Below are 22116 nucleotides of genomic sequence, written 5' to 3' on the forward strand. Positions count from 1 at the left end.
AATATAAACTATTTTAATACAAGTTTTATAAAAATCAAACTACTAGTCATAAAATATCAGAGTCTTGCACAAAATGTTATGAGAAATGGTCTGTTATTTTAACAAGTTCCCTGGGAATTAGGAAAAGAAAAATAAAAATCTACAGTCTTCCTGGTAAACTGAGATATGAGCTAATCTTTCACCAAGGTGCAGTAATATTGAGGCTGAAGGTAAATCTAGATTCTTCAGTTACAGTCAGCTTGAAAAGCATTAATCCTTCTCTCCCACAGTCCCTGGGAATGGAACTACAGGAGGATGCACTGTGTTGGACAGGGACAGGACAGAGAGACTTGATTCCCACCTCTTCCTGAGCCCATGCCAATATTTTTGAAAGGTTTATCAGCAGTGCATGCTGCTAATTGCTCTAAATGACTTACAGTTACAGCTTCACACCCATTTAGTGTGACAGTGCTCAGAGTCACTGCAAGGGAAGGCAGCATAAGGTCCACAAGAGAAGACCATAATTTCAAAGTGGTGTGAGGCCAGAAAGTTCTGGGTTTCACAGTCATATAAACAGGGTAGGTAGGATGAACTGGAGGCCTGATTTAGGCAGGAGTGTTGATAACAGAGCGAGGCCATCTCTGCACTGGCCAGCAAGGACAGGTGCAAACGAGGGTGGTCCAGCTTCTGAAATTTACCTGCAGCTTCCCTCTTCTTCCTCTCCTTTCATACTTTGTCAGTCCTCTGATAGTTCAGAAAAGCCCCTAATTATGTGGAAGGATTTGCCCTCCAGTCCCTAGATTGCCTGGCTGTGGCCTGTTTTTGCACAGAACCATAACAAAAGTTACGTGTGGTGCCCAGCAGTGGGGTGTTCAGTGACGTGGTCTGAGGACCACTTAGCTGATCCTCAGGCAGTTACCAACAGAGTGATGACAGGCCCTCTGCAGACTGAGTTTTGTGAGTTAGATACAAAAGGGACCCACAGCCTTTGCCCCTGATCAGCAGCACTGGTGAGCAGCTTTTCCTTACAGTGCAGGTGGGAATTACCAGCTTCAGGGTCCAGCACCAGGGCAAGATCTACATTCCCCACCATTTAAAGCATGTACAGCTCCATCAAAAAAATTCATTTCACCTGAGGGATATACTTCAGGTTTTGAGTGTGATGGACCCAAATGCTATCCTTTAGTTGTTGTTGATTATGCTTATTTTACTCATTATAGCTTTGTCAGTGTTAGAGATAAGTGTAATATCTTGTAAAGTAATTTTTAATCAACACTTTGGAAAGAAACAGGTCAAATGTGTTTTGTGTTTGACTGCAAATGCCCCTTTGCAGAAATCTTGAAGTTTGGTCTTAGCATTTCCATCACAAACATACTTCAAAAAATCACAGGCAAGGTAGAAATCTTCTCACATTTTGCTTTGTTTAAACCATCTTGACAAGATCATTTTTTGCCATTATAAATAGTGAAAATTGTACTGCTGAGTAAAACAGTACATACCCCTGTCCTTAGCTAGTTGTTAGCTGGAATAGGATATCCATTTTGCTACCTTTGAGTGGAAAAACATTTCAGGATAGCAACAGGGCTGTGATGAATCTAGAGAAGTGTCTCCTAATGGAAGAAAACGAAGGCAGCTGGCCATTTCCAGTGCAGTGAAAACACTGCTTGGGTCTGTTTTCCTGCAGCATCCATTGACACATGGATTCTAAACCTTTCTAGTGCACAGACCAGCCAGGCACGGAATGGGAGGGCTTTGTTTTGGCTGCCTCTTGCACTGCCTGTGACTGGCTTCCTTCTCCTTTGTCCTTGGTCTGTCCAAAATGCTGCTGCTGAAATGCTCTCCTGTTCCTGTTGAATGCCCTCACTGGGTTTTCGTTTTCCCATTCCTGATTCTTGTCTTTATTTTTTTTTTTTGGGTGGTTTTCCTCCCGTACAATTTCTTCATCATCTGTGTTTCTAATGCCTTTCCTCTTGCTCCTTGGTCACTGCCTTGTCTGGAGCCCCTACTGGCCTCTGCTTTCTGTGCTTCCCTCTCCTGCCTTTCCTACTGGTATAGTTTTAGGATTTAACCTCTCTAGGGCAGGCTGTGTGTCTTGGTGTCCACATTTGCAAGGCTTGTACCTTCCTCTGGATGTATTTTTGGTGGAACCATAGTTAGGCACACACATTGTACATCCAGAGGTGAAGGAAGTCTCACAAAATCATGGAGAACTGGATGGCTGTCTGAAAACTCCCACCATGCAGAGCTTTCCAGTGGGTATAGGAAGAAAGAAGGAAGCTTCAGATGGGACCATGTTGAGTTCCTCAGGCCCATGTACAGAGCAGATTCTTACCTCCATGTCAGAACTGTCCTTGCCCAACAACATTATCAGTAGATCAAGAGCATTTTCCTGCCTGTTGACTATTAATTCCCATTTCTGGACCATCTACACTCCAGTGATTGCCACCAGTGAGAATTTGCTTCCACCAGTGGCTGAGCAATCCCCCATGGCTTCTTTTGTTTGACCCCACTGACCAGAGGGGCTACTAGTGACACTCTAGTTTTATATCACTCCTGCTTCCTGACCTAAGGGAAAAACAGTTTAAAGAAATTCTTCAGATTTTTTTACTTCTCTTCAGTGCTTTGAAACCGAGAGACCTCTATTTTTCATAATTTAAACTCCTGCCTAACTGGGTGAGTGTTTGAATTCCTAGACTATGACAAAATGCTAGCGTGTGTCTGCCTGAAATGTCGAGAGGATCTTTAATAACCTCCATCCACCAGATTCGGCGTTAAAAGCATTGCTGAGACGATGAGTGGAAACACTACAAACAAGGACCCTGGCAGTGGGAGGGAGGTGCCCCTCTCCCCTCTCCCTCTCCCCTCTCCCTCGCCGCGGGGGCCGGAGGAAGCACGGCAGGGTGTGCCCGGTGCTGCCCGGGTGCCATCCCCTCCTGCCGCCGCGCCGGGGCTGGCAGGAAGCTCTCAGGTGCCTGCCTTTTATTTATTTTGGCTACGAGATGTTGTTCTTCTGCAGTAGCCTGCAGACCAAAATTTAATGCACAGATGACCCCGCCAAGCAGCCCGTGTGCCCGGAGACTGCTAGGAATGAGGGATTGCACAACAGAGCTGCGCGGAGAGCACAGCTATTTCTTGGCTTAATTTGTTTTGTATGAAGCACAGCAGCTGAGGGTGAGCCCTCTCCTTTCTCTGGAGAGGTTCTCAGAGGACTCTCAGTGGGAGAAGTTCCTGCTGCAGCACTGAGATAAGAGCCTGTCACTGCCCTCAGCTCTCCTGTGAAGTGTCCAGCTCAGATCAGGATGAGATTGCAGGAGGTCTGCCATAGTTGTCAGGTTTTCTCTCTTGCCATTGAGGTTTTTGACCAAAAGAAGAGGAGCCATTTGAAAAGTGCAGTGTGACACCATTTTTTCCTTTTATTTCATTCCTGTCTTGGAAACTTCAGAGCCAAGTTTATCCCATCATGGCACAATCTCAAACTCCTCGCCTTGCAAAGAGCAGGACAACCTTGGTCATTAGGTTATGAGTGGAGATTTATGATCAACTCTCCTTTTATATACACTTAGCCCCACTTTACTGCTACAAACAGATGACGGTGATAAGGTGGGCAGGTTGTTTTAAGTTTTGCTGGAATGTGAGCACAGTTCTCCTCTTGGCACCAGGAATCTGGCTTGTCTAAAGCAAAAACTAAGCTCTGCAAAAAATGGCATTTGTAAGAACCTGATTCGGGTCCTCCTGGAAGCAGCAACCTTTATGTTCAGCATGCAGGTTAACAACACTCCTTTTTCATCAGTATTCTTAAAATTTTTCCACTGTAATTATTTTTGAAGAGCAGCTGGAAAAAAAAGTCCCATTCACACATTGAAAAAAAATTCCTTGTTTCCAAAAATAATGAAATTTAGTGTCTGTCCCGTGCATTGAAAGGCTTTGGGAAGCTGACCAGGCTATGGATGCATACCAGTGATCCAGAGATTCCAGCTGTGTGGGTCTCAACCATAAAATACAGGAGACATTGAGAGCAGGGCCTTCACCCCAACTCTTGGGCCTGAAGTGGCTGACGTGCAAGGATGACAACATGAGTCCTGTGGCATTGGGTGCCCAGAGATGAGTAGTTTGGGATGATTACTGCTGCTTTCAGCCTTTCCTGCCCCATGCTCAGGGTGGCCCTGCTCAGGTGCCCAGCCTTGCTTCCCAGGGTGCCCCACTGGGGGCTCTGCCACCTTCTCAAGTCAAACCAAGGTGCTTTTGCACCCAAGGCTGCCTGCAGAGCCCTGTGGAGGTGCCTCATGTGGTTAACCACCCCAGCTGTGCTCGTTGCATGTGCCACAATGCCTGTGGTTGATGTAAAGCCACAGCCCATCTGTGCTACTTGTTCTGTGCTCCGAGAGAAGGAAAACGCATCCTAGAACCGCTGCCTTGCTTTCCTTCTGCTGAGCCTCCCGAGCTGGAGTGGGGCTGGTTAATAAACATGATTCACTGTTGTCTTTTAGCTGTCAAGGCTGGAGTGAAGCTCTTGGTGCCAGCAGGTCTAGCTCTTCTCACTCGAGGGCTAATGCATTTTGCTTTGGGAAATGGTGACACCCAGCACCACACATTGGCTTTACCTCACGAATAGCCCATATACAATTTCCAAACTACTCAGCAATAAAACTCTTCTGTCTCATGCCTCGGTGCCAGCTGTTTAATTAGGAATAAGCAGAGGCTGGGTTTTATTTGTACGACTAACAGAGGATATTTTTTTTTCTCTCTCCCCTTCCAGCTTGCAAAAGATAAAGAGCGCCTGCAAGCCATGATGACACACCTGCATGTGAAGTCAACTGAACCAAAAGCCACCCCTCAGCCCGTAAGTACTGAACTGTGCTGAAAGCAAAAACCAAACCTCACAACAAACCTCTCTTTCCTGTTCCCCACTGGAGCCCACACTGTGGAGCCTGGCCCATTTCAGAGCCGGGCGTGGGGAGGAGATGGGAAGTGCAGCCGGGTTTTGTCATCCCACTCTCTTCAGGGAGTTTCAAAGTCCAGTTTGGTTCCAAAGCTGATGCATTGGGCCTTTTTCTGGCCTCATGTAAGTCACTTTGCATCAGTCTGACTTGGATGAAATCTTAGGAAGCGTTAGGAAGGAGTTGTAATTAAATTATATTCAGTATATTTATTTTGCTTTCTCCCGGTCTGACAGACATTTACTGTAGAAGTGACTCTAACTGCACGTTCTGATGATAATCACAGTTACCCGGTATCAGGTTTTATACTGTTGAAACTGAGAAGGGAAACCTCCTCTACCCCAGATTGCTCTTTGAAGAAGGGGGGAGTAGGGGAAGCAAGTGGCTTTGCAGCCCAAGAAAACTCTTGGTTACCCCCAAAACCAGCAAAATCCCCCATCTCCTTCCCCGACTGACATGACTCTTCTTCAGCTGTTGTTTTCTATCAGCCTCTTAATGCTGAAAATGTTCCTGGGAGCTTCCAATGATTATTCAAAATGGAGAGAGTGCTTTGCTTCTTGATTTTAAGATTTGTAAGATTTAAAGGTACACTGGCTTTATTTGATTTTGCTTTGAGTCATTGTGTGAAAATTAATTGAGCGTTGACAATCTATAGTTAGTACCAGCAATTTTAATCAATATGCAATGATGCAGCATAATGACAAAGTATTGGTTTATCTGTTTTGACTGATTTTTTTTCTATAAATAAAGCAAACACACACCCATATATGTGTGATTTATGGTGATAGAAATAAAAAGGAGTCAGACTATTAACCCAGCAAATATGGTAGCCTGCCAAGATGCAGTTGGTAGACAAAATTAATGTCTGAAACAGAACGCATTACAGAGATAGAGAACATAAAATCATTAAACACTTCGCGCACACATTTTTACTAGAAAAGGATTTCTCAGTTTCCATGTAGTTGGAAGTAAATGGCTGCAGAAGTGCATAGGGAGGCTACTAGATAGAAAATTGCAGGCTATTCAGTAACACTGGAGCAGATGTCATAGTCAACGGGAAACTTCCTTGCCTTTTTGGAGAGAGTTGAGTGGTAGGTACAAATCCTTCTTTTTAAGCTGTTGAGATGCCTAAAATTGCTTGGTCTGGTGGACATCAGCCCTCTAGAGTAGAAACTACTGGCAGTGTCTATAAAAATAGCATTCTTCTAGTTCCTCACATCCATCCCAGCCCAAATGCAAATGCTTCAGCGCATTGTTGGCGAAGTGTGTAGACCCAACAGAATGGGGAGGAGGTTTGGTTTCTATAGCTCTTACTGGATTAAAAATTAAAACAGCGGAATAATCTGGGAGTCTCAAAGCGCTCTGCCTTGAGGCCTTTCATAACAGCAGTGCCCCTCAGGAGGAAGGATTACAAACTGAAGGGAGGAAATCATCAGAAGGCGAGCGGTGTTTGGCAAGGCTGCTCGTGATCGATGCCGGGCCGCCGAGGGCAGGGAGCTTTGGAGGGTCTTGTAGGCTACGGAGATACCAGGCGGTGTCGCCATGAAGATTAGTGTTAACAGCTAATAAACAGGGAAAAGCAGAGGAAAAAAACCTGTGAACGCAGGGGGAAAAGGGCTGTCTTGATTAGTATTAAAAATGTTTTACATTCTGGAAAATTATAGCTTTGTTGGGGACCTCCTACTAAATTTATTTTTAACTGCTCTATTGAAAATTCTGTACCACTAGTCAACATTATCTCTCAGTTGCTCAGCACAGTGTTTCTTTATTAAAAGAAATAGGCATGAATATTTTTGACTGAAAAATTAATAGCTTTTGAATTCATACACAGCAGGTTTTCTTTTGCAAAGAAGTCCAATATCGCTGCACAGCACTTCTATAACCATTTATTTAGAGTCCAAGTCAAACCTTTGACAGCTAGAGCAGTGTTACAAGCCAACATAAAGAACTCCAAGATGTAAACCAACAATAGGCAGTCTGTGTGAGGTTTGCCATTGTCAAATACATAGATTGTTTGGATTAGTTTATGTAAATGTACTGTTGTATTACCCTTTGGAAAAAAAAAGATCGCATTTGTGTATGAAAAGTGGTTTCGTTCACAGGCAGCATTATAAATTCCTTATCCTTTAACTTACATGTTAGAAGTAAAAATTGGTGCCTGACAGGCCTATATTGTGTGGCACTCTGTTGTTGGATTGAAACTGCCTTCTTTTCATTTATTGAAATATAGAAAAATTTATTATAGATACCATCTGATAAATCAGAAATTATTAAAATATGTATAGGTGAAGCATTTGAAAATTAATTATAAAATGTAGAAGTATAGTGTTTTGCATAAATTGTGCTTTCCTAGTGAAAAAAATACACAGGCATTGCATAGACTCTGCTAGACCCTCGTCCTTTCAACTCAGTGGGATAGGACTTTGGTAAAAAGATCTGATGACCATTATTGCACTGCAAAGTAGTCTTTACATCCAGTAATTAATTTTTTTTTTCTGCCAACGTAACTAAATGCAAGGTGTGTGTTAGAACTAATATATTACAGTACTTTGGTGATTTTAAAGGAAAAGGCGTCTGCAAATCCAAACATAGCAGTGAGCTGGGATTTAAAGTTGCAGCCTTTTCATGACTGAGGAAATGTTTTTATTCTGCTTAAAGGATCTTAAAGCTTGTTTTAAACTATTTTGTTACTGGCAGGTAAGAGGGTACAAGAGCATCTGTGTTAACCATGTGCCATGTGTCATCCACACTGACCACTTGTGCCATCTTTGTCTTCTGGGCTTCAGACAGTAGTTGAGTGTGTGGTGTTGGACCAGCTGGACCACAGCCAAGTTCTTGAGGGTTGTTCATCAATTCAAAACTCACCCAGCTCTGGGGTAGGGTTGCTTGTCTGATTTAGCCATGTCCACCCATCCCATCCCCACCTTTGGGTGTCTTTAGCTCTTTGCAGTAATTCTGAGCTTATGCAGGGGTGGTGGAGTAGCCCCTGCATTTCAGCCCACCAAGAAATCTGCTCAGTAAAGCTCTCTAGTCCTACTAAAGTCGAGGAGATTTAAGCACATTCCTGTGTGGCGTAGTGGTGATGGCCCAAATCATTGGCAGATACGTGGGCAGGGAGGTGCGGTCGGTGTCTGGTGCTGCTCCCCAGGAGCTGCTGGGCAGGCAGGAAGGGGTCTGGGGTGCAGGGGAACATCCCAGGAGCTGGGGCAGCGCTCAGGATCACCTTTAAAAACACCCAGCTTTATAATGGAAATGCTCAATGGCAGCAATTCAAAAGACAAGGGAGCTATCTCAGAGCTCAGCACTTGGAGCAGGCAGCGCTGTTCCCATCCGTGCTACACGTGTTGTTTTGGTGGGACTGAGGGGCCTGAGTAAAGTGAGAACAAAGCCATGAGGCAGAATAAGCTGTGACGTGTTTTGGTAAGGTGAACTTTTTTTCAAGGTAAAAAAACAAAACCACAACACAAAAGCCGGAACAGCGATTTCTCAAGAACTGTCATCCTGGTTTTGCTATTAAGGTACCCCCCCGACCTGCTGTTTTCATCGGTGCTAGCCATCAGCATAATAGCTTCAAATGGAAATGTGCTTTCTTCTGGGAGGATTAACTTGTTTCGAAGTTCATAGGAAGGGAAGGAGAAGGAAAAAGCATCAACCAACAAGTAATTCTTCATACTAGGTGCTGTAACTATCTTTTAAAAATAGACAGAAAACTTTTAAAGGCCCTTCTGGCACTTTAAATAAGATGCACTGTTAGATATCCCTTCTTTAATGTATTTTTTTTACCATAACCATAGCAGTTATGATTGTTTTGAAATACTGTTTTTAGCAACTGTAATAACAAAGCATTAAAAAAAAAAGTCTTTTAACTGTTGAGGTAATGACTGAGCATTTTAGCTGCTGTAGCCATACTTTATAGTTTGAAAAAATAACGATATGCAGCAATAAAGAGAGATTCTCAAGCACAACAAAAGCTGTTTTTATATACTGGTTTTCATTAAGTCTCACTCCTCAGCTTCAGTTTCCTTAGTATTCCTGCCAATAACAACACCTGCTAAGTGATTGCTGCCTGCCAGGCTCTGCATCCAATGCACTGATGTGTCCAGGCTGAAACAGGGAGAGGAAGACACAGCAATGAACAAAGTTTTAGACCCAGTATTCACTTTCTCTCTCTCACCCTCAGTGTCAAGAAAAGGAGTTTCTTTCTCCAGAGTATTTCAGTCCCAGGAGCTCAGTGCAGATAAGTCCCCAGCCCCAGCTGGGCCCAGAGCAGCAGCACCCATTGCAGGGGAATCACTGGGTATGGCCTCACTGTGACCCTTAGAAACGTTTTTTCCCCTTTTTTAAAAGAGTTTCAATGCTATTTCATGCGCAGCCACTATTGTCATGTAAAATATTTACACAAAAAGAAATGAGACTTAGTCCTAGTGGGAGAGCCACTGACTGGAAATCTGGTTTTTTAAACCGGGTAATAGCATGGGTTACCTCTGCCTTGTTTATATATAAAGAAAAAAAGCAAATTACTCTGTTTTCACCTTTAATAGGGAGACATGTCTATTTCTTGAAAGGGAAGGTTAATAATAAAGTCCTAAGCAGGATATTGAGCACTGAAACAATTATGACAGTTATGAATGACCAAGTCAAAACAGTGTGAGGAAATATTCTCAAAAACCAAAAGTGAACAAAGCAATCAACGAAGTTCAGTGATTGAACTTGCCGAATTTTAGGACTTAACAACTGTTGTGAGATTTGGTTGGTTTTTGGTGGGTTTTTTGGGTTTTTTTAATTTTTATTTTTGGGTTTGGTTGTTTTTCAAAGGCTGGAGGAAATCCTCCCTCCCCCCATTCCCAGGACAAATACTACAAAAACATTTTAACTCTTGGTGCAGGGGTGAACTCTTGAGTGCCCACATTGCTGCAGTGCAAGAGTTCTTGCTTGTTGAAGTGCTCACTCTGTGGCTTGGGTTCCCTCCCCTCTGCCAGCAGTGATACTCATCCAAAAATTACGGTATGTGGGAAACAGCCTGTGTACAAAATACCCATGCGAACAACTTTTCTAATCATAGTAACTTGTTTTTAAATAGCAAATGCAAACAGGGAGAAACCATGTAGAGTTTCCATCAGGAAAAGAAACCCTCCCAGCCGAGTCCCTCCCTGATCTTTGCCCTGCACAGTCATCCACAGCCGCTTCCACGTTTCTAATTGACGCCAATATTAAGATTTAATAGTTTACCATTCAGATTAATAATTCAAGATGGCAACAAAACCAACACCATTCATAATTTGTTATTCTGCTCTAATTCACAACCGATTTTTCAGCCTTGGCGCTATCGACGCAACAAAGGAAGCGGCAGCGAAAGGCTGTGGAGGGAGTGCAGCCCTCTCCTCCCTCACCCTGGCTCGGGTTTGGGGAACCCAGCTGGAAGAGGAGAGTGTCATCAAATAAAACACGGAAAACGGAAAAACTTCGCTAGCGATGGACAAGGTCGTGTTTCATTAACTTGTTGGTTCAGGCTCACAAATGGTCGTCGGAGGTGAAACGCGGCAGACTCGCTGCGTTCCAGCTTTTTGTTCTCTCTTTCCTCACAGACTGCAGTCATGTTTAATTTGGAAACTGGGCTCCTTTGGCAAATTAGCAATTAGAACAATTTTGTGGGAATATGTATATGTGTCATTAGGTTTCCTGCAAATTAATAGCGAGAGCAGAGGTCAGGCAGAAATTTTCCACTTGACTGCAGCTCCTCTGTTGAGATTTGGCACTTTGTTTTGGAACGGCCACAGCTGCTCAAAGCCACAGTCTTCCTTTAGGAACTGTCTTTTAATTAGTTTACCTCATAGCCATTATTACAAATATTACTGCCTCCCCTCCTTGAAATAAAATTACTGTTTCTACAAAATATTCCGGTGACATCTTGCACCACTGCACATTGATGGTGGGGTCACTTGGATGCAGCGTTTAATCATTAGATCACCTCCATAAGCATCTCCTAATTAGAGTCCTTACAATACAATTTTATCTGGTAATTAGCTGAGATTGGCTGCTTCCTCTGTAGCTTATTAGTGGCAGCCCAGCAGTGGGTGTGAATCACAGTGTCATTTGTCAAGCCTGTTAAAGCCCCCCCCCCTTTGCTCGTCCTCTTCTGTGTTTATTCCTCGTTGCTACCTATGCTGTAAAGCCTAAAGAAATTTAACTCGATTCAGATTCTTTAAGCAGGGAATGCTGACCTTTGTGGATCCTTTCTCAAGCTTCCCTAGTAGAAACAGATTAAATGTTAAGTTTTTACATGCTGAAAAAGGAAGGGGGCTCTTTTGAAATGGAGTAGTTGGGAGCTGTAATGATGAAGCAGGAGCAGTGATCTTTCCAACGGGAGGGCCCGGCTGCCGAGCCTGCGCTGAGAAGGGCACTTAAAATTGATGCAGATTTCCTCGCAGTTATTGGACTGTTAAAATGTCCATTTAGAAACTGAGATAAAATACAGTAGATTTAATTTCATGGTGAGACCTGTCAGTTGCACTATTATTATCATCACTGGTCCTTTTATCGTATGTAATAGATGGATAGATGGATAACAGGGAGACATTACTATATATATGTCCCTAATCAGTGTCCTTAAATCAGGCCAGTTAGTGAGCAGACTGGGTGGCACATGGTGGCAGTGCATGGCACCAGGGGGGTTTAAACCTCTAGACAGGTGATGCTGGAGCTGGGATCATGCATTTCACCACCTTCTCCATCCCTCTCTGTGTTCACCCTTCCCGGCTTTGCCACAAAGTGTGAAATATTTCCCACTGGAAGGCAAGGGAGTTTGTAGGCCCCTGCAGGGAAAGGTGTGTGTTTGCAGGTCTGCCGCTCACCCACGATCTTTTTCCCTTGGAGCAGCATCGGGGCTGTGTCAGGAGTTTGTGGCTGGGGTTTCCCTCAGCTCCTTCTCACTGTCAGGAAGGACAAGCAATCACAATTTATCTTCCCTCAGCTGAGCCCTTTCTGTGGGCAATGGGCTTTTTGTGTTGGTATCCTCTCTGTAATACTACAGCTCTTTATTTTCCACTACCTTTGTTTGGGATAAATCCTATTATTTTTTAAAAGAAACATTATTTGTGGCTATTAACTCATATGAGGAATGCTAATAGGAGTTTTCTTATCTGGCTATTTTCATACAAGGAAAATTAATACAGTGCCTTATGGATAAACATGAGATTTTGGCGGCATAGCTGTGTCGTGTGCCTTGCCTTCATCTCAGAAGGTTTAATGTCTAGCAAAAAAGGAATTTTAATCATGAACAAAAGTTGTAAAATTCTGGCCCTGTTAAATTCAGTAGGAATTTTGCTACCGACTTCAGTGGGGTCAGGATTTCACCAATATTATTTGTGAAACTGCCTAAGGGAAGGAAATGTGGAAGTAGTCAAAGGGCCCTTTTCTTGGTCGCCTTCTGTGATGTTATAGTTAAGGGATTGGATTGTTTGTTTAAAATACTTCAGCAGCAGCAGCCTATTGGGATGGGGCGTCATCTTTCAAAGGACGTTGTAGGGCAGAAAGAAAGGGTTGGGGAGGAATGTGGATGCTGGTTATATAAATAGGTTGTGTATCGAAAACACTCGGGTTGGAGCTGGGTTTGATACCCAATCCTGGAGGCAGGTGTGTTTTACAGCCTGCTGTGGCACGCTGCCACACCAGTGGGGCCAGGCTCCGTGCAGGTAACACCAATGCCTTCCATTCTAGGAGGGAAAAACAGAGTGGTGCCACTTGTGCTGGGCTGAATGCTCACAGTATTTCATGCACTGTGATTAATTAAATTATTCCAGTGTTAACCTACTCTGGGCTTTGCTTTTAAAATGGATGAACAGAGAGGAAAAAAAAAGAAAAGCTGAAATGCTGAAGAGAGAGATTGTGTTTCTCCCTAGCATGTCCCTAGGAAAGTCTTGTCTTTTATTTTAAGCCTGATGCCTTCAATGAAATATCCAGGAAGACTGATTAGAAGCCATGCATAATGATAGCATGGAAATCAGAGAGGTGTGGGGTTTAGACTGTGAAACAATGAAACTTGAAGTAAAATATTAAAATGATCATGTACTGTGCGAGACTCCTATTAAGGTTTAGATAAAAATTCATGATTTGTTCTTTAGGCAGCAGGCTAAGTTGATCTGTTTTTTAAACCTATTTGGAAATGTATATACGTAATTATTATTTATTTCCCTTTGCGGGCTCTTAACGGAGATGTTACAGCAGCACTTTGTGCTGAAGCTGCAGTGTTTGCTCATAACTGAGGGACACTCCAGTATCGAGGGTTTCCTCTGCATGCCTTAACCATCCAGCAATGCTGTTTGTAACGACCCCCTCGTCCTTCCCTCCGCAGCTGAATCTGGTCTCGAGCGTCACGCTTTCCAAGACCGCGTCCGAGGCGTCTCCGCAGAGTTTACCTCATACTCCCACCACCCCGACTGCGCCCATCACTCCCGTCACGCAGGGACCGTCGGTCATCACTACCACGAGCATGCACAACGTCGGACCCATCCGGAGGCGGTACTCGGACAAGTACAACGTCCCCATCTCTTCAGGTAACGGGGTTCTGCTGGCACAGCCCCCGTGCTCACCCGCGGCCCGGCGGCGTGGGGCTGTGATGATAACAGAACAACTGCTCTTATTTAGCAGATATTGCCCAGAACCAAGAATTTTATAAGAACGCAGAAGTTAGACCACCATTCACGTATGCATCTTTAATTAGACAGGTAAGCTGAGCCAAACACACGCGGCTGGATTAGGGAAAAAAGTATATCTCCCTATATGTGCTGGATTAAATAGATTTTCAAACCTTTGGTGTGTAAGCATGCTCAAATGCTCAAACCTTTACTATAAGGGTTTTTAGAACTGCAATATATAACATAATTGCTTTTGATTAAGTATTACAATACGATGTGATTATTAGGAAATTCATTTCACACAACAGTGAAAATGAGCCTGTTTAAAGATGGCAAGTCAATTATCACAAGCTACAGTAATCTCTGATCCCTAGAATTAATCTGAGCTCTAAATAATTACTGAGCTTTAATCAGCTAGTGAAATGTTTTGCATTTCTCTTTGATTCTGCTTTATGAATGACTAATAAATTAATATTTCTGTAAGGAAACAGAAATAAAAACTCAAAACAATTAGATAATTCCATTTTGAATTTTGCCATTGAACTGTTAAATACAGCCATTAATCTTAGTTCATATTGTGAAAACCCTCCTTTCGATTTCTTGCTCCAAATCTCTTCTTTTTCATTCTTCCTTTCTTCCCTTTTTTTTTGTATCTGGCAAAGTAAAACTGTGAGCGTGTTTTGTACTGGTGTGCTGGTAACTGATCTTGCAATCGCTTTGCTCCACAAGGCCATCCTGGAATCTCCTGAAAAACAGCTAACACTAAACGAAATCTACAACTGGTTCACGCGAATGTTCGCCTACTTCCGACGCAACGCGGCGACGTGGAAGGTAAGGCTGAGCCCACCTCCTGCCTTTGCTCTCTGCCATGTACTGAACAGACCTTGCTGATGACATAAATTGTCCCGACGTGGGGACATGAAAAATTTAGATCGGCAGTTGTGACACGCGCCGGGTGCCTTATCTGCAGGAACAATTTGATATTTGGCAGAAAAAATTCCTCTGCCTTTGAAAACCACTAATTGAATCCCCATTATTGGCTTTTATGTTCTGTGATTATGCCACGAGTTCCTCTGTGTGGTTGCTACGAGCAGGGAAACTCAGGCTCTTCAGCTGGAACATATTAGAAAATTAAAAAAAAAAAAAAAAGAAGGTAAAGTTCTGGTGTCAGTAGAAGATATACTCTTCATCTTTTTAGCTATTCAGCTTTTAATCACAACCATTTTTTCCCTAGGATCTATAGATCAGTGGATTTCTTTCCTCAGTCGATTGACTCTTAACTACATAAACAGCTGTTATAAACTTCCTCTCTGTTTTTTTTCATCACACAGCAGAAGCTTACTGAATTAATATGCAAGAAGCAAGCTCCTCAATGAGAAATGTCTTTAACAGAAAAAGATGGGGGGTTTTGCACTTTAATTTCCTTTGATAACTGTCACACGTACTGTTAGATGAGAAGTTTGGGAAGTTAATTTTATTCTGTATTTTGGGGGGGGCATTGTTTCACTTGAAATATAGCACTTTAATAGTCATATTGACTTCTGAATCCAATGCAATCACAAATGAATTAATTCAAATAACTGGATGTTGTGTTGCTGTAAAAACTGTACCCTGGTGCTCAGAATCTCTCTTAATCCAGACAGCACTGTTGTTCTCAAACAACTTCAAATGACCAGCTAGTATGAATAGGTCCCATACATGCTGTTCCATCATCTCTTTCTGTTTTTCCTGTCCCAGCCTGCATTTAAGATTAATTCCTTCAGCGGATGGAGCTAAAAATGGTCCTTGGAAGTTAGTTTGGTTTTTAGTGGCATGGTTTTCTTTCATTCAGACCCCAGCACAATTTTGTACATTTTCAACCCTGGTCTAGAAGCTCTTAAGTTGAGGAAAACTTTCTGTGATTGCTGCTTTGATTCTTCCCTGCAGTTGGAAAACATGAGCAGTGTTCAACTTTGCAGCTTCCTTACTATCCAGAAAGGAAATTAACTTTCCCTGATTTAAGATCCTTTTAGACCTGCCTGTCTTTTGCTGCTGGAGTGCTTCCAGTAGGGCTTTTCAGCAGCTGCAGGTGTGGGTGCTAAAGTAAAAATCCTATTTAGTTCCAGCAGCAAAGGGAAGTGGATGGAGGAGTGGAAGAAGGCAGCAGGCAGTCCTGGCTGTATCTTCTTTGAGCCTAGTTTTGGGAATTAGCTTTTGGCATCCCAAAGAACCCAGTCCCAGGAGCCAGTGCAGCTACAGAGGAGCAGCAGAGAGGCTGAGCTGCAGATTCTCAGGCTTGTGGAAGGGCACTGTGTGTGCCAGGGAGGCAGGTGCCATTTGGAGACCCCCTCGTTGGACACCTTGACCTTGTGTAGGTGTCCGGGCCCTGCCTCATCTAACAGGAAAGAAAAACTTCACCCCCACATACACCAGCACCAGCAAAATAGACAACTGGTTGGAGTAGTGCAGGTTTTCATGCTGGAGACTGCTCAGATTTCTGCCGGCCCCCAGGAAGAGCAGGGATGAAAATGCAGCTCTGGATTGGCATGACGGGAAGCCCACGGGGTGCACAACGAGCACAAGGGGCTAATTGCAGAATCAGAATAATTTGAATATATATGTGCTGATTTGTGCTCACCTTCAGCTAATGCTTAGGGGGCATTTGGGTCACTGTTCCCCAAGTTTAGGGTCAGGGTTTGGTGTGGACAAGCTTCCCTGAGCCCTATTTCAAAAACACAAAAAAGTGCAAGAATGAAGACCTTTAAAAACTGAACCTCTTTCCCAAAATGCAGTATGGCAGAGCCTGAGCAGTTATTAAAATAACAAACCCTTTCATTTACTACATTCAAGCATGTTCAGGGTAATTTTTCTGCAGAAGTGGCTTGCATACAAATATTTTTAACAAGGTAAATATATAATCTTACAATAATAGCTCCTAATTTTTCTGTTAAGCTGATTGCTGGTGCAGCACTGTGAACTGGTTCTGACAGGTCAGAGGCAATGTCTGTTTGCTTTTATTTTTTGGAGTAATTTGCTGGCACAGAGTCACAGCCATGAGGCACAGGCTGCAGGTGTGGCTCTGACACGTTGGGGTATTGTTCACATAAAACTGTTAGATAGCAAGTATCCAGAGGCAGGGGAAACACAACAATTTTTTTCTGGCATGAGTTCCTTAAATAAGTGATCACATGGAAAATAGAAAATGAGGGCAACACTTCATGGATGTCTTGTAAATATTCAGCTTCTCTGTCTCAACGTATCCAGCAAGAGCCCTGTCCCACAGCCTTAAACATCAGTTGCCAATGGACTTCAAGAGAACAAGAACAGTCTGTAAAGTATTTCTCCAGCATTTAATTCATTTAAAGAAAAACACAAATATTCCTGCTCAACCCTGTCGTTAGAGACTATTTACAAACTCTGAGGACTCCCTTCACTGGGCTTTGCCGTGTGCGTTTGATCAACTGCTGTATGAGCCACAAGATCAGCTTTCACTGAGGGAAATAGCATTATTATTCTTACATTTTGCTCCAGACTTGACAGTGTTCCCATTTTCACAGGAAACTGCCTGAGTTACCCAGATGTGGGCCGGCAGCCCTGTGTCGGGTTGCACTAGTGCGGCACCCACCAGCAGTTGCTGAGCTGGCTGATTTCAGCTCGTAAGGTGTGGGGTGTTTACATGTTTTTCCTCCACCTCAAAATCAGGGATTTTGCCAAAAATGTCAACAGTACTGAAATCTGGAAGAGGTGGGAGGGGAAAAAAAAAACAAAAAACCATGAAAAAATAAGAGCAGAAAGAAGAAAATAAAGGGAGAAGGAAGCAGGCCTGATGGACAGGTTTGACTTTCTGCTAGATTTCTTCCTTGCTGAGAGGAAAAGCATGTTTAAGGTTTATTGTTTCACCAGTTCAGAAGCAGATCGATGTGGAAAAGCTGAAGTGCCTGGATTGGGCACCTACAGCCAGAGGAGATGTGTTTGCACTCAGGCATCTGCTGAGCAAAAGCAGTTCCAGCCCCAAATCTTCCACTCCTACCAGGGTGGGAGTGTGGGGATTGCACTAGGCATGGCAGGGAGTTGGAGGGGGAGCAGAAAACTCTTTGTGTTCCCCTCCCAGCACACACACCACCGCCTCCTGATTTGCATGACAAATGCTCTGTGCTACCCTTTGTTTGCACAGTGATTTAGACATTCACTACTAGAGCTCCCTTTCCCCATCCAGACCCCATGTTCATGAAAAAAAAAAGAAGAGGATGATGTCGGAAGGAAAAAAAAATTGTCGTCTCCTGGTTGCCTAGACCCAGGCCATGTGTTTGGCTGGCTTAGTGCCTGCTAACGAGTCAACCAGATTGACTGAATCAATGGTGCCAGTGAGGATGGAGTTTGTTCGCCTGCAGATTTTCAGCAAATGGCTTCTTCTGTTTTTCCTGTTTCCCAAGCCCCTTTCACTGGTGCTGGGAACAAGCTCCATGTACAAATTCCTATGAATTCCATGAACAATGGAATGGCTTTGTAGAATCATAGAGTCTTTTAGGTTGGAAAAAACCTTTAAGAACACTGGGTCCAGCTGTTGTTGAAGGGTGTTTGCTCAGGAAACTCCTAAAGTGGGGACGAAGCATAGCACTCCATTTGAGGAGTAAGAAAGCTCTCAGCACCCTGGAGCAGGAACAGAAAAGCCAAGAGCTTGCCATGCCTTAGTGAGGTGTCTCATTGTGTCTCAGCACGTTGGAGGGGTTGGCCGTGCTCATCCTTCCCAGCATGGAGCTGCAGGGTGGACATTCAGGTGCTGGATGCCATGAGCAGGGGTCCCTCTGGGTGATGAGCTGTGGGGATATTATCACTTTGTTCCAGAGAGCCCTCCTCATGTTTTCACTTGGCAGAGGCTCAGATCAGTCACTTCAGTAGTCTGCCAGAAATAGGAGCCAACTTCCATATAAGAGCAAGCCGTGGAGGCAGGAGTTGGTGCCGGCCGGCCGGTGGGGTGCTGCCGAGCCCCCGGCCCGTGCTGTGGGTGTGGAGGGAAGTCCAGCACCTGAATCACATTAGCCCAGCTGTGGGAAACCACAGCAACACCAGCTCCTGTGCCTCACAGCTAAATCCAGTCAACTGTACTCACATAAAATCTTTTCTGTTCTTTCTAACTGCTTTCTTTTCCAGGAGGGGAGAAATTTCTCTTTGCAGGGCGTGTATATATATTTGTTTTGAAAAAGTCTAAGAAATGTTCCTCTTATGTTCTGTATGAAATGTGCTGTATTCTACAACATGCATGCTTAAAATTGTGGCTGTTCTCAGTCACTCTGGGGATAATTGATAAGAATAACGTGAATTTTTAATCTCGGGTTTAAGCTTTCATATTTATTTTGTCTTTGCAAAATAAGATGTAAAGAGCCGGGGAAAGCGAGCGGGTGCGGGGAGGGGAAGGGGCTTAACATTGCAAAATGAGAACTGTCAAGCTGACTGTGCTGCTGCTGTTCTTGGACAATGATGAGCATTTTCTCATGGAAGGTTTTTGAATGTTTTCTCTTTTATACTTGCTGCAGAATGCAGTGCGTCATAATCTTAGTCTTCACAAGTGTTTTGTGCGAGTAGAAAACGTTAAAGGGGCAGTATGGACAGTGGATGAACTAGAGTTCCAAAAACGAAGGCCACAAAAGATCAGTGGGTATGTCCACCATGTTTGAACTTCTTAGCCTAGCTCGGATCATGCTTACAGTTTAACGTAGAGGCTTTTGGCTGCTAGCTGGTGTTAGACCAACCACAGGTGGTTTCGCATTGTCTCAGTTAAGGGAAACCAAGACAAACATCTCATCACTACTGTTTGTATGCCCACCAGTACCCTGACCCTGCTTGCTTGGTGTTTGTTGCATCACATGCTAGTAGCTTTTAGGTGGCAATGCATATTAACCCTCACAAACCATTTGCTTATGCTTATTGCATTTTATTTTCTTTTTCCTTTTCCCTGTATTTGATGTCTGTTCTGTCCCCGATCCCGTGTCCCTTTGTTTCCACTTCATCTCCTTTGCTGCTGCTCTTGTCCCAGGGTGCCATTCGCACCAACCTCTCACTGCATAAGTGCTTTATCAGAGTAGAGGATGAGTTTGGGTCCTTTTGGACTGTTGATGATGAAGAGTTTAAACGTGGCCGTCATATTCAACGAGGCCGTCCTCGAAAATACTGCCCTGATGAAAACTTTGGCGAGCTTGTTGCACAGTAAGAGCTTTTACTTGCTTTAATTTTTTTTTCTGCTGTTGCTTTGCTTTGCATGATTTACCCATCTCATGTAGACTTGCATTTCACAAAATAGTGTCATCACCTTTGCTGCTAAAGAAACTAAATTTTTGGTTGTTATGTGTATTTTGTGTGTCCTACTCTGATAATCCAAATGCCTGTAGTAAAAACTCTACTCTGACATGTTTGTTAAAGCATTTATTTATAGAGCAATGTAGACTAAGATAATTATCCACGCTAGCACAGATATACTGCTGTAGACGTGTCAGGAAGACAGATATATGCCAGGAAAGGTTTCAGATAAGTTTTAATTCTGATATTTTCCTTTGCTTTATATTGTGTGCTTTGTTTTGCAACTCCTAATCAGAAAATTAAGGTGCTTACAAGACAGAAATGCTGAATTCACTATAAAGAGTTTGAAAATGCAGTGAGACCAGCTGTAAAGATTATCAGCAGGCCACTGTGTGCCTGCAACAACCATGCACCAATATTCCTGGGCTTCCCAGAGGGGTTTTCTTTGACCTTTACTCGAAGGCCATCTCTCCTGGACAACTGATCCTTGCTGGTCCCTGTGCAAGGAGTTCAGTTAAGACTCTGCTCCCCATCATTTATTCCCACGTGAATAAAATTATATTAAAAACATGCCCAGTGAGTGATAAAACTGTTGGGGGCTATTTTGCATGGGCATTTTCTCTGCCTAGTTTCTGTTTCATAATTTTTAATTTTTTTTATCTCCTGATGGAACCAGTGATATTGGGATGCCTCCTAAAGAGAGAGGCCATGTGGTCCCATTCCTTTATCTCAAATCTGGCCCATTATTTAAAGGTGACAAAAATAAGAGTCCAAAATAGCACACCAGAATATTTTTGAGTAAAAATGGCCTTCAGGGCAGCGTGGTGGTTTCTGCCTGCCCTCGAGCCTCCATGCCCACAGGCTGCTTGGGGCAGTGGTGTGGATAGCCCTCACAGTGGCCATTGACATGGCAGGAAATAACATGGATCAGATAAATCCTCTCTCATCGTGGTGCCTCCCTCCATTGGGAGAGATGCCCTCTCCTCCGCTGGGAGAGACTCCACTGCCAGCGACTTGGAGAGTCATTTGGATGAAGCAGAGTTTAAAATGTCCCGTGATGCTTTTGATCACTGCCTCCTCACGATGGACCTTCACGTGGTAACGGGCTCCCAGACACGACGAAAATTGGAGAATTTCTCCTGAACACAGCTAAAATGAGCAGAGATGCCAAGATGTGCCACTAACGCAGGGTAGTAGAACACATGGCGAGGTAACGTCAAGAGATAATGATGTTCCTTATTTAGTAAAGGCAAATATGATAACCATAGCCGAAAACTCAGATATTTTCTTTAAATTAAAAAAAAAAAAAGAGAGAGAAACGAAAGAGAACTCGTGTGGAAAACCAGTCTCAGCTCTAGTTTTCTGGTGGGGGAGGAAGCATTACGTGCTTGAAACGTTGGCACAGAAGTTGGTTGCATTTAACTCTCCTTTTTATGTTTTTCTTATGCAGTAACCCTTCTCTTATTAAAAACATACAGACCAGCCACACCTACTGCACACCTCTCAATGCTGCTTTACAGGTAAGATTAATGACTGTAGCAAATATGCAACAGAGGCGTGTGTCTTCCCCACTCATTTCAAAATATATTAGCCTTGCTCTAATTAGATATTAAATTTTAATTCCGTTAAACTTTTTTCTTAAGTGCATAAAGCATCATAGTCCCTGGAGGCAAACACATATCAGGCTGCTTCAGCATTAGCTAGATGCTTAGCATTTTGAATATTGTGGCAAAAAAATTAAAAGTTCACTTATTAATATTTATCAGCAGTATCATAATTTCCATCCTCTTATTTCAGAATTTCACTTGAGGCAAAAATACCACAAGTGTAATTACTCTAGCACAGCTATTAATGTGCTGAATGATAGGATACTGTGGCACGTGACCTTCTATTGTTCATGGCTTTAAAGAGAAAGCAGATCATTTTTCCCTCTTTTCTTTTAAGGGCTATTTTTGCATATCTTCCTATTGTTGGTAAAAAATAAACGGTGCAATTCCTATGGAAAATAAAAGATCATTTTTATTGGTTTAAACTGTAATCGTAAGACAAAAATTCAGTTTTTTTCACGATGCAAAAATACACAGAGTGTGGGTACAGAATTAATTACTTGCAGCCTAAAAATGTCCATGTCTCCAGCCCTTTTTCCTGTGCCCTTTTTCCCTTTTCAATAAATTCCTGAGTCAATCTCAAAAACCCTAGGTGAAGTCAGTGTTCTCTGTGTAAATCAAAGATACAAACGTATTGCCATACCCTGATTTGTAGTGGGGTCTGTGTGTTTTTGTGGGGGTTCAAAC

The 22116-nt window shown here is 43.2% G+C and overlaps 1 protein-coding gene across 25 annotated transcripts in view; it reads left to right on the top strand.

Moving 5' to 3' along the window:
• The window catches only part of FOXP1 (forkhead box P1), a 378552-nt gene that overhangs the window by 343187 nt on the left and 13249 nt on the right, over nt 1-22116 (top strand). For 23 of the 25 annotated variants that reach the window (XM_038149488.1, XM_038149492.1, XM_038149504.1 and 20 more), the window contains 6 exons: nt 4736-4819; nt 13267-13468; nt 13560-13639; nt 14279-14380; nt 19063-19184; nt 21273-21342. In XM_038149488.1, coding sequence (XP_038005416.1) covers nt 4736-4819; nt 13267-13468; nt 13560-13639; nt 14279-14380; nt 19063-19184; nt 21273-21342 — 660 coding nt within the window. The remainder of the gene's footprint in view (nt 1-4735; nt 4820-13266; nt 13469-13559; nt 13640-14278; nt 14381-19062; nt 19185-21272; nt 21343-22116) is intronic. The other 2 variants (XM_038149503.1, XM_038149506.1) reach the window with 1 other exon arrangement.

Source organism: Motacilla alba, chromosome 12, assembly GCF_015832195.1.
Source record: "Motacilla alba alba isolate MOTALB_02 chromosome 12, Motacilla_alba_V1.0_pri, whole genome shotgun sequence".
NCBI lineage: Eukaryota > Metazoa > Chordata > Aves > Passeriformes > Motacillidae > Motacilla > Motacilla alba.